Consider the following 13,023-nt stretch of genomic DNA (forward strand, 5'->3'; position numbering starts at 1 on the left):
AGTGTGTTTCTTTGTGAGGTCGAGAGTTTTATTCTTGTAAGGAGTGTAAAAAAGTGTACGGGAAACTTAGATTTTATACTAAAATCTAAGGGGCTTGGGTTTGCGTTTACTCATAGTGTACTTTTTCTTGTACTGGGTTCTTTTATATTATAAGAATAAAGGAGACTCTTGGGGTGGACGTAGGCAGGGTTTGCCGAACCACGTTAAATCGTCGTGTTATCAGTTACTTTATTTGCTTTCTATTATTTCTCGTAAGTTTGTCTCAAACAAATTATATCCCCGCTTCCGCTGGTGTTGGTGCGCTAGACAAATTGTCATAACACTTTCTGTAAATATTTTAGCTGCTAACCCACTAACTTTATAAAGTAACCTTCCTCTTAATAATAATCAAATTCTAATACAGATAGATATATATTATATACTATGATTATTATATGATCTCTTCAAATATAAAACTAGTTTAACAATATAGCTTTAGCTTGGTTCATGAAAAGAAAAAAGGTTGGATAAGATAGTAGCCACAAACTAGAAGTTATACTATTTGATGAATGATGTCCATGAAGACGACCAAGTTCTTGCTCACTCAAATCATATATTATTAACTCCAAATCAATTGTCGATTATTATTAGTTAATAATAATTAAATCAAACACGTACATTTAACTCATTCGATTCGTCTAATGAGAGTACGTTATCACATCTTAAGTCTTTGTATATAGCATAATTACATGTACTAATTAATACTCCGTATAAGTTTCCTTTGAACAAATGTAAATAAAAGGTGATGTCACACATATATAGATAACCAGTTTAAGTAAATAAAATGAGGGAATTCATATCAATATTAACGCACACCTAACTCCGATACCACTTACTCAAATATTATACGGTATATTATGCATGCCGAATATATCACTTGTATCTTTCATCATATGAACCACATTGATGTAAGTATTCATTAAATTATTTTGTAGTTAAAGAATATGGAATATGCAATGTATTTGAATCCGAGTCATGTATGGTATATGCTCCATGATTAACAAATATAAACGTGTGGTTCATCATATTCCATGACATGAATATATGCTTATCATATACGTCCTCTTATGAATAGGGTGCGATAAATATATGTCTTTATTTGTACATAAAATCCAGAAACAGAGAGCCTCATTTGTATTTATATGTATTAAAATTAAATGTTACATGACTGGATTTCGAATTTATAACAAGTTAAAAGAAAATTTAACATTTGAAATCTACAAGTCCAAATTTTTATTAAATTTGCAACTCATGTTGACTAATGTTCTTACCTGCCAAAACATTCACAGAGGCTTGCTCACTTTTTGTATGTTCTTGAATTCAACTGCTTATAATATGCATATATGAAAGTAAAATTCTTGGTCTTGGTTTTATCTTGGGCCATTGCAACAAAGCTGAACTACTAGACCTGCGAAGTGGGCTAACAAAGTTGGTTCTTTTATATAAATTTCATCATTATTTATATTTGGCCCACTTTAAAATGATTTATATTTGCGACAAATGAAAGTGTATCCAATTGCAAATTTGTATTAGTTTTTTACTTTTTCTTTTCTCAAAAATTCAGTTTTTACATTAAGCTTGTTAAATAGATCACATAACATTTGTAAAAACTATATAAAACATTTAGTAGAAAGAGATGATAAGTCAAAAGTTAATCAAAATCATATGTTTATCTCCTACGACGTATAAATTCGTTCAAGTTTCATGAAACACATCAAGTAAATCCAACTGAAAGGAGATAAAGTTTCCTCGTATCAGGCTACATGGAAAAAGGGAATACTTTTACTTAGATGTAAATGGCCTAATCATGTTATTGTGTGACCATTTCCAACATTTTTTCCTTGTTAAAAACAGGGTTTGAATTGATTCTTGAATCATGTAATCAGTTTTTTAATAAAGTATTTCGACCCTACTTACCTCGTATTCACGAAATCCTTATTCGGAAAAATAATGGTTTGATTTCAGGCAAGAAGAATTCAAATCCAGATATTAGAGAGAATATGTGTATTTGAGTATGTTCTGCTTTTGAATGAAAATTCATATTTCCATATATATAGGAAGTGAAAATGTGCGAGTGCAAAGACGTAACCTTTCAACCAAAAGATGATGTAGCCTTTCAACGAATAGATACAACTTTTCGCTCACACCTAATGGAAAATGGTGGGCGTTTAACCCCTTTCGATGATACAATTTTCATAAGTATCAAGTTAACTTTTACGCGCATTTACTCTACACTCTTCTAACCCGTTATAAAGTATAACGTGATTACCCTTGCTTTCAAATAAATCACAGTTAACTAAAATGTACATGAATATATGCTTATCATATACGTCCTCTTATGATTAGGGTATTTGTACATAAAATCCAGAAACAGAGAGCCTCATTTGTATTTATATGTATTTAAATTAAATGTTACATAACTGGATTTCGAATTTATATTAACAAGTTAAAATAAAATTTAACACTTGAAATCTACAACTCTACAAGACCACATTTTTATTAAAATTGTAAATCATGTTGACTAATGTTCTTACCTGCCAAAATATTCACAAAAGATTGCTCACTTTTTGTATGTTCTTGAATTCAACTACTTATAATAGGGTTTATCACCAAAATGCCCAAATTATTTTCACCCATTGCACAGGAGCCCAAAAAAAAAAAATTTGACAAAATGCCCTTGCAAGGCGCAAAGGACCTTGCGACCTTGCGTCCTTTGCTTAAAAATTTAGGGTTAAATGACAACTCTTGCCTGGCACTCCACACATTTGCATGAACCCGCAAAAACACACAGACAAAGCTGATCCGCAAACATGCAAGCCCAAACGCAAATTTCTCTTCATCCCATCATTCGATACTACCAGATTATCCTCCATCATCACCTCCACTACCACCAAATCCCTCTCGCCACCACCAGTCACCTTGTATTCCCTTCTATTCCCTTCGCAACTACACCAAGCTTTCACGCAAAACAAGAAGGGTTTTCGAGAAAAATCAACCAAATAATCATCCTTTAAACGATGGCGAGTAACCAGGTTAGTGTTTAGTTCACTGTATATGTGCGTTTTATATGTTTGTTTTGTGTTCGATGGGAATTCTATAAGTATGCACACCAACTGCTCGATGAAATGTCTGTTTGAATTGTGTTTGTGTTTATTGAAGTACATACGTTTATTAATGATATTCGACTGTAGTTGTGTGTATAAGTTGGGGTGAAACAAACATTATTAACTCGTAAAATTATGGTAATTGACCAGGCGCAAGGACAAGTTTGCATCTTTGCGTATCGGACGTTAATCGACGCAAGGGTTACTTTGCGTCCTTGCGTATTGCACTTAAGTGGACGCAATGTTGTCTTTGCGACCATGCGTCCCTCACTTAAAAGGACGCAAGGTTAGTTTTGCGTCCTTGTGTTACTTTCTGCTGATTTTAATCTTACTTATGCAGGGATATGTGGAAGTCAAGTTAACGATGAAGAACAAGTTGAGTGTTATTGGGGATGTGAAGAAAGTCATGACTGAGAATCAAATACAAAAGTTTAAAGAAAAACGTGTTTTGGCCCATGGTTAGATCTCGTTGGTTTTGATCCCAGAATTGTACATTCCATGCTCCAACGGAAGAGTCTGCGGCCGGAAAGAATAGATAATGATAAGTACCCCGATGAGCCTGAGGACCTATGGTTTCGTTTTCAGCACAATTATTCAATTAGATTTGGTAGCCGTGAATTTTGTCTTGTGACGGGTTTTTTGTTTAGTAGCAGGATGGACATGGCACATTACATCCCGAAGAATTATGACGTCCTAACCGCACCTATTAGACGACGTTTATTTAAGGGTTTTAAAGATTCTCAAAAAGTTTTGATTAGTGATGTTGAAAAGATGCTTCTAAAATCTGATCACAGTCGTATTAGTGACGATGATGTGGTGCAACTAGCAATTATCTTGATTGTAGAGAGAGGTTTTATGGGTAAACAAGGGATCCATGTTGTGAATAAGAAGTTTTTATGGTTAGTCGAAGACTTATCGTGTGTTAATGAGTACACATGGGGGTCTCGTATTTGGGAACCAACTTACGAAGCGGTTAGTGAAGGGTTTGTTATTCGTGAAAGCCAATTAGAGAGTGGAAAGACGTACACTTTGGCGGGATTTATGTGGGCATTCAAGGTAACTAAATGGTTGAATATTTATTATTTAATGATAATATTTATTTCAAACATTAATTAATTGATTTTTTATGTGTAGATTTGGATTCTCGAGGCTTGCCGTCGTACCATTAAACCGTTTGCTATAAAGGCTGACAAGAATGGAGTACCGAGGGCTCTTTTTTGGAAGCATTCATGAGCCGAGTCATATGGAATCTCTGAATATCTTAAACTCCTAGATATTTAGGTTAGTTGCAATTTAAAAATGGTAGCTTATCCTAAATTGTTGCATAGTTAATCTGTTTACAGAATAGTTCTGGTATGGGCGCAAGGTAGGCCTTGCGTCCTTGCGTATGATTTTTGTTTTGGTCGCAAGTTTGTGCTTGCGACCTTGCGTATGCTTTTGTTTTGGACGCAAGGTTGTGTTTGCGACCTTGCGTCCATTTGAGAACAAGCCGCAAACTTTAGTTTGCGTCCTTGCGTACTTGGTATTCTGCTAATATTCTTATTATTTGTTAATTAATTATGCAGGATGATTGTCCCAAGAAAAAGAGACCTTTACGTGGTCTGCACCCAACTGATACAGAAAAGAGTTGTCAATGGTGAATTCAGAGTGACGTGTACTTTAGAGAAGGAATAGTACCAGAAGATGAGATTGAGGAAGAGGTTCAGGATGATCCAATTGATCCATTTGTTGATGGGGCTGAGCAGACACCCCACAAGCATTCAACAGAAAATCTAGATCCAGAGGGCCATCCCGATGTACAACATTTACATCGTATGGTAGCGTTGTTGACAAAGCGGATGAACAAACAAGAAAAAGAGTTAATTGATTGTAAAAAACTTGTATCACAACACAAAAAACTTTTATCGCAACAACAACAATATCAATATCAGGTATATTCTTGGGTATTTTTTATTTAAGTTTGGTATTAAATGTAAGATGTAATTGAATATTTATGTGATTTATTTTTATTGTGTTTAGGATGATGATACGTGTTTCGATAGATCTTTGTCTGACAATGAGATTATTGAAAGGCCTTCTCCAATGCACATTCGACGTGGAATCAAAGAAAGATGGCCCACTGGTATATTAAGGTCCCCATTCACAACACCTGGGTACAGAAAGCCATTGAGAATGTACATTTTAGCCAATTATTTACTTGTATGTTGTATTATTGCAAAATATAATGATGTATTTCTGTGACTGGTGTGGACGCAAGAATTACCTTGCGTCCTTGCGTATCGCAAGGTTGTTCTTGCGTCCTGGCATCCTGGACACGCAAGGTCATTCTTGCGTCCTTGACACGCAAGGTTTGATTTGAGTCCTTGCGCATGGATGTTTACTAAGTAACTCTTTATTTTTTTTACTCAGTTGTCAAAAGATGTGGTAGAGAAAGTGGAAAGCATGAATGTTGTAAACCTAGATACTGAAGAAGATCAAGGTCAACAACAACAAAAAAAAATGATGATGTGGTACCTATGGAAACAGATGCACCAGTAGAGGTGGGTTTTACTGGATTTTAGCTGGCGCAAACAACACTTTGCGTCCTTGCGTCCCTTTCTTTTAGGCGCAAGGCCTGTTTTGCGTGCTTGCGTCTCGTTGGTTCAACCTATGCAAGAACATGTTTGCGTCCTTGCGTCTCGTTGGTTTAACCTTTTATTAAGCTAATATGTTGAATTATTGTAGGTGAGATTTGATAAGCCTCCCGTTAAAGGTTATAAGAGAAAAAGAAAGGAACAAGACTGGGCTAGTGAGGATGAAATATGGTGGATGATTGATAGGTTTGTAAATGAATAAGGAACTCTCCAACCACCGCCACCTAATGCCTGGAGAGATGGTAGAAAACATGCAGGCCCAGCAAAAGATCCAAAGAGAATTATTGAGAGCAAGCAAGAGACGCGCTGCATGTTCATCTTTCAAAATGACCAATTCATTTACATTAATGAAGACTTTTGGATTCGATTACTGGGATTAGGACATTCTGGTTATTTGGATAACTTGGTAAGTTTGTTATTTTTTTGTTAATTAATAATCTTTAGCTATTTATTTTATATTATAGTATTATTAGGGTTACCCAGTATATTAACTTGTTATATTTATAGCACATTGATGGATGGGCTACATTTCTTTTGAGATATCGTCAGAGATTTCTCCCCCGAGCCAGCCAAATGTATTCCACTCCTGAGTTTCCAGCAGAGGTGCTTAAAGCAAGTTCTCGATGGACTATTATGCCAATGGGATTCCCGAATCTGCTTGCGAGGTTCAAGACTTATTTTGTAATACTCAGAAGGAGAAGGACGGCAAACAGGAGGAACCTAATACGTCCGGAGAGGAAATCATTGGCCATAATCCTCCAGATTACATGTATTTAATTGGACTCGGGGACGGTAGTGATGACCTATATCCATCTTGGGCTGACTGTGATCAGGTATATACCGTAAAAAAACTTATATATACACCGTATAGTAAAAACTCTTGAAAGTCTTCATATAAAACTCTCTCAACAATATAAATATCAATAGGAGCATTTACAATTGCATATTGTAAACACTCTTGAAAGTCTTCATAATCATCCGTAATATCAAAAACATGGTTATTATAAATGTATCTCATTGAAACAGGTGCATTGGGTAGCATTTCTATCTTTTTAAGAACATTTTTTAATAATATTCTTGGATTCATTGGTTTACAGGTGCAATAGGTAGTTTTAGCCGAATCCTAAAATAATCTAGAGGCAAATACGTGGGGATGTTGTTAATATACTCAAAAGAACCCCATAACATATATGAACAACAAATTTATCATCATTAACACAATTCATAAATACTTAAATTATTGTAAAAATGCTTAAAAATGTACCTTAAGCTGCCAATAATCACTGAAATTATTTTGGAATGAGTTGTTATGAAATGATGAATTAAAAGTTTCAGAGTCATTCTATATATAGGATCAAAATTTTATCCATAAAAATCTAAAAAATCTAATGAAATCTTATCCTTAAAATCATATCCTGATAAGATAACGACGCAAGGACGCAAGGTAACGTGCGTGCTTGCGCCGATGGGTACGCAAGCTTTCTTGCGCGTTGCGAGGGCATTTTGTCAATTTTTTTATTTTTACGCTCCAGTGCAAAGGGTGAAAATAATTTGGGCATTTTGGTGATAAACCCCTTATAATATGCATAAGAGAGTAAAATTTTTGGGTGATGATATGTACACAATCACTTTTTACACATACACAATCAAATATGCTTTACAGTGTTATACAGTACAATACTGTAAAACATGTTTAGTTGTGTATGTGTAAAAAGTGGTTGCGTACATATCACTTCTCAAAAATTTTAGTCTTGGTTTTAGCTTGGGCAATTGTCGCAAAGCTAAACTACTAGACCTGCTAAGTGGGCTAACAATGTTGATTCTTTTATTTAAATTTCATCATTATTCATATATGGCCCACTTAAAAATGATTTATATTTGTGACGAATGAAAGTGTATCCAATTAAAAATTTGTATTAGTGTTCTTTTATAAAATTGTCAAAATTGTTCATTTGTGTGTTCATTTTTAACCTTTTCATCCTTATATTTTAATAACTACAATTTTCATCCTTAATAGCGTAAATGTGTTTCAATTTAGTCTTTAATGACAATTTTCAGTCTCAATTTCATCCTCGTGTTAAGTGAGAAATCCCCGTATTATGCCAAATTTTCACGAGTAGTCCAAATCATTAACGGATGTTAAAAATTTTGTTAAAATTCGTCACCCTAGGTCCTGAAGTTCAAATCTTAGCAGAGGGAAAAAAAATCTAATCACCGAACATTATATCTTATTTCTACTTCATAATTTTAAAATCTTTTAAATCTACAAAAGCAAAGCGTGTTCAAACCCAATTATGAATTTTTTAAGAGGAAATGGATGGATAATTTTTTATCAAATGTATTTGTCGTGCTTACGTGGGTAGCAAATCACCAAAATTACCATCACAACCAGTTTAATAAATAACTCAGATAAGATTTAAATTAAACTACAATAGAACTCATTTCATTTAATCGAACAACATCGATCAACCCACTAGTCGACAACCTGCAATTTTTTTGTTACGCCTGAATAACAATGTGAGCTAAACATAAGGATTTGTTAAATTTGGGGGTTAATTGAAACAAATTATAAGTACAAGGGGTAATCTTGTAAATCACAACAAACATAAGGATTTGTTAACTTGTTGCAAAAGCCAGGATACTATACCATCCCCTCCCCACATCAAAACACGAAATACTGCAAAATTTGGTCCTTTTTCTTTTAATTAAATTAAAATCAATTACTCTGAAAAAAGTTTTAGCAGCAACCACAAATGGATCGTGATGCTACTTCAGATGTTAACCAACCTCACTCCATGGGAACAACGATTATCGGAGTTACCTACAACGGCGGAGTTATTCTCGGCGCCGATTCCCGTACCAGCACCGGTAAAATTTTGAGCCCTAGTTTTTTATTTATGAATATGCTTTTTAATTGTTTTAATTTGTTTTTTTATTTTTTGTAATGCGTTGGTGGATTAATGTTAATTTTTGGTGTAATTAGGGTTGTATGTGGCTAATCGGGCGTCTGATAAGATTACACAGCTGACTGATAATGTTTACATCTGTCGCTCTGGATCGGTATATATATGCTCTCTACTGCTTTAATATTTACTCATTTTGTTTATTTTTTGTTTTTTTCATTTTCAAATCAGATGATAATTGTAGCTTCTGTTATACTACTGTATGTGTTTTAGCTGGTAGATATATTCGAGGTGTGCCCATTTGTAACATACTACTGTATATAATTTAATAACTAATAATAATACTTACACTGAAGCAGGAATTTATTTTTTTCACCTGGGGCAAAAAAAAATTTAAAGCGTAGCCAAGGCAAAATATGGCTGTTTTTGGTCAAAATACGGAGGTTTTGGGGGGAAAATATGAAGAATTTTGGGGGAAAAAATCCACTTGGGGCAAAATCGAAAAATCTAAAATTTTTGCACTAAAAATTACAAATCCACCGGGGCCCTATATATTTTCGCCCCTGCTTATACTTATGTATATGCATATGCATATATGTGACCAGAATTCCTCAAGTTGCTATTCGTGTTCATCGAAATCTGTATTTTCTTATTCATTGTTTTCAGTGACCTTTGGCGTTGGGCAACCTGGTGTTTGTTTTAATAGCATATTCTCAAAAAGAATGTTTCTGCTTCTTTTTTTTTTTTTTTTTTTTTTTTTATATTTTCTGATGAATAATTTGTAATGTGTGTAGTCAGTTTACCGTTGTAGATCAACAGCTTTGTGTGATCGCCTGAACACTTTGTTTTTTCCCATACACACTGTATATATTTTTCTTGAGATAATATGCTTTGAAGTGTTCAATATAACTTGGTGGTAACTATAATTAGTTTTCTATTTACTTTTATGGTTTTTGTATAAATCGAGGACTTACCTTATACATTAAACCAAACAAATATAGTCTGTGGCTCTGTACTTTGTTTTTTACATGTTATTAGAGCCCTAGTCACGCGATTATTGGTGGAACCATAGTCTTAGGTGTTACCGAGTTTGTCAGCTCACTGTGTTCTAGTCATGAGCATTTATGTTTAATAGCGTTTTAACGGAGGTTTAGCTCATCAGGCTCTGATATTCTGTAACAAATCGAACTGGGAAGGTTTTGTTTGATATGTTACTTGCAAAGTAATCTAGTCATATGGAAAATAATACGCAGTACTAGTTACCTTTAGATCATATGAAACCCTTATTCATTTATACAATATGTTCAATGGATGATTGTGGTAGTCCTTGAAAAAATAATTTGAAGTGGTCTTATGATCATCTGATGGCCCCTTTTGAGAGACATTATCATAAATAGTGAACATTTATGTAGAAAGCCTCACTTAAAGTGGTTCTGTTTTGCTTTATCCGCTTTATCCCAAGGTTGCAAAAATCGAAAAAATCGCGAGAACTCGGCGATAACTCGGATTCAGAAGTTTGACGAGTTCTCGTTTATGAATCGGCAAAAAAATCGGTCAACTACCGATTTCTCGGACTTCTCGGTCAATATCCGATTTTATTGAATTTCTCGGTCAAATCGTAAAAATTATCTCAAAAGTCTAATATTTATAAATATATATTAAAAAATATATATTTATATTAGAAGTCAACGAAAGTCAACAACCGAGTTCTCTCGAGTTCTCCCCAAGAACTCCTAAAGATTGTCCCGCCGAGAACTCCCCGAGTTCCGAGTTCTTCAACCTTGCTTTATCCTTAAACTTACGATTTTCACACTTGAGGATTAACAATTTGCACATTTTTTTATCAAAGTTTGAACCAAGTATAGACTAGTTGGTAGTCAAATGCAATACGATGTGGGAAAAGGCGTAGATAGCTCTGATATACGAATGCTAGATTATTGATGGAAACATTTCAATAATTAACAGCCGCATTTTTTTTTCTTTTTTCAGGCTGCAGATTCTCAAATTGTCTCGGACTATGTTAGATATTTTCTTCATCAACACACGTAAGTATATTTCCAACTGTGTATTCCTATCTGTAATTAGCCTAAAAGTTTTTGTTTCATGTTGATGAAGGAATTGATCTCGATTCTCACTAGTTATGTTGCTTACACATTCGGTTATCTATGAACACCAAAATTGTATCTGTCAAAGATCTTTTGAACTAAGACAAACTATGTCGTTGGCACTACATTTGTGTCTAATGCATGACGATGTATATATGAACAGTTCTTGTGCTTAGAGATGCTTTTTGGGACAATAAATACGGAAATCGAATAAGACTATACTTATATGCTCCTGTGTTAGTAGGTGTGTATGATAATGATGATATATTATATGTTCAGCTTATCCTAATTGACTTGCGTGCTCAACAGGATTCAACTCGGTCAACCTGCTACCGTGAAAGTTGCTGCAAATCTTGTTAGACTTTTATCTTACAGCAACAAGGTTTGCATTCATTATATATATAGCTATCAATTCATTGGTACTCGCAAGATCTAACTGATTGTTGGCTGTTGGATTATATCTTCTTGTTAAAGTTTTTGTATTTCGTTGTTTTTAAATTTTACAGAATATGTTGCAAACTGGTATAATTGTTGGAGGATGGGACAAATATGAAGGAGGGAAAATATATGGTATCCCTCTTGGTGGAACAATTCTTGAGCAGCCATTTGCCATTGGAGGTTTGTTTTTGTTACTTAAACAGTTTCCCAATACAATTTTTTTTGTAAGCGGATTTGACCCATTATAGATTAGATAACCCAAGTCAACCCGTTTGTCACTTAATAGATTGCAATTGTCACATCTAACTTATCGTCTTGCAGGATCTGGCTCAAGTTATCTATACGGGTTCTTTGATCAAGTATGGAAGGACAATATGACCAAAGAAGAAGCTGAGGTAAACTAACATCATGAACTTTTTGTTGTACCATTACATGATTGTCTTTGAAAAACGGTTTTTAATGTAAACATAACAAGAGGTTGTCACCCACCTTAAATTTCTTGGTTTCGAGTTTCTGGTTTTGTAAGTGAGTAGCCTCTGTAGCATCAAAAAACCTTGTTGGGTTAATCTCATGTATGAACGGAAAATATGACAACTTGTGAAAGATGCATGTTGAAATTTGTCTTCTGATGCAAATTTGTATTTGTATTTGTTTTGCTGCAGCAATTGGTGGTTAAGGCTGTTTCACTAGCCATAGCACGAGATGGTGCTAGCGGGGGTGTTGTTCGCACTGTCACTGTAAGTTCCCTTTGATCATTAAGAACTATGAAAATCACAACTTTTATTGGTTAATGTGATTATCACATGAATTTCAGATGTGGTAATATTAAACACTTTTATATAAATAAATTTGGCTACATGTTTTGAACGGGTGAGTAAAAATCATTGCTATAATGGAATTTCACCAAATATATGAAATTCACCCAAAGTGTTTTTTATGTTCAAAATTTAGAACCTTTGTAATAAATTTATTCTGAAGATTATGTTATCATTGTAAAATTGAAATAATGTACTCTTCTTGTAAAATTGTCATGTAGATAAACTCTGAGGGGGTTACAAGGAACTTTTACCCAGGTGATCAGCTTCCTCTATGGCATGATGAAGTGGAGGCACACAATTCATTGTTGGACATTCTTGCTTCAAATCCTGTGCCGATGAACACCTAGACGTTTTCATTGTAATGTTCTACTCAACAAAACTAGTCCGGGGCTCATTACTGTTGTTCTAGTTATTACTTTCTGCTGAACTACTTTTGTATTTGTTTCACACTTTGTTGGTTCAAGTTTCATTCAGAACCATTATGATTTCCATCTATAATTTGTTCTTTATCAAGTCTAGTTTCTTCCTTTTTTTTTTTTTTTGTTACCAAAATAACGAGGATTATATAAACAAAGTCTTTTCATCGAAAAATGAAAGACGAATAAGAATACAATCAAAACGGCAAAGCTCGGTAGCAGTAAACAACCCGTGACAAAACACATGAGCTATAATTTCTTCCTCTTTGATAACAGAATTGGATCTATAAGTATTTTGGGTGAAACAAAAAGGATTTTATCCTCCTTAAAAGGGTTTTCTCAAGATCTTCGTTCATTCAACTTTTGACTTCACTGCTTCTAACTAAATCTGAATTTGTTATGCAAGTCACTTGTAACAACAACAACAATAACCAATCCTGCATATGCGAGGTATGTGGGAGGTGAGATGTAGGCAATCCTTCCTCTACCATAGAATTAGAAAATAAGTTGTTTCTCTAACCACGAGTCGAGAAAAAATTCTAGGCCTGTACATGGTCCGGTTCCGTC

At 34.3% G+C, this 13,023-nt stretch overlaps 1 protein-coding gene across 1 annotated transcript; it reads left to right on the forward strand.

Moving 5' to 3' along the window:
• The first annotated feature begins 8,437 nt into the window (after window positions 1-8,437).
• On the forward strand, window positions 8,438-12,544 carry LOC139891412 (proteasome subunit beta type-6-like). Its single transcript, XM_071874383.1, has 8 exons — window positions 8,438-8,644; window positions 8,760-8,836; window positions 10,669-10,724; window positions 11,094-11,166; window positions 11,291-11,402; window positions 11,544-11,617; window positions 11,885-11,959; window positions 12,259-12,544. The coding sequence occupies exons 1-8, from the start codon at window positions 8,530-8,532 to the stop codon at window positions 12,385-12,387; spliced, it is 711 nt and encodes a 236-aa protein (XP_071730484.1). The 5' UTR covers window positions 8,438-8,529; the 3' UTR covers window positions 12,388-12,544.
• Window positions 12,545-13,023: the final 479 nt, after the last annotated feature.

Source organism: Rutidosis leptorrhynchoides, chromosome 2, assembly GCF_046630445.1.
Source record: "Rutidosis leptorrhynchoides isolate AG116_Rl617_1_P2 chromosome 2, CSIRO_AGI_Rlap_v1, whole genome shotgun sequence".
Classification (NCBI taxonomy): Eukaryota; Viridiplantae; Streptophyta; class Magnoliopsida; order Asterales; family Asteraceae; genus Rutidosis; species Rutidosis leptorrhynchoides.

Bases quoted from the DNA above. Each gene is read 5' to 3' on its own strand.
- LOC139891412 (XM_071874383.1), top strand. From the start codon at position 8,530: ATGGATCGTGATGCTACTTCAGATGTTAACCAACCTCACTCCATGGGA. The intron at 11,167-11,290 runs GTTTGCATTCAT...TAAATTTTACAG, and splicing joins TTTTATCTTACAGCAACAAG to AATATGTTGCAAACTGGTAT. The intron at 11,960-12,258 runs GTAAGTTCCCTT...ATTGTCATGTAG, and splicing joins GTGTTGTTCGCACTGTCACT to ATAAACTCTGAGGGGGTTAC.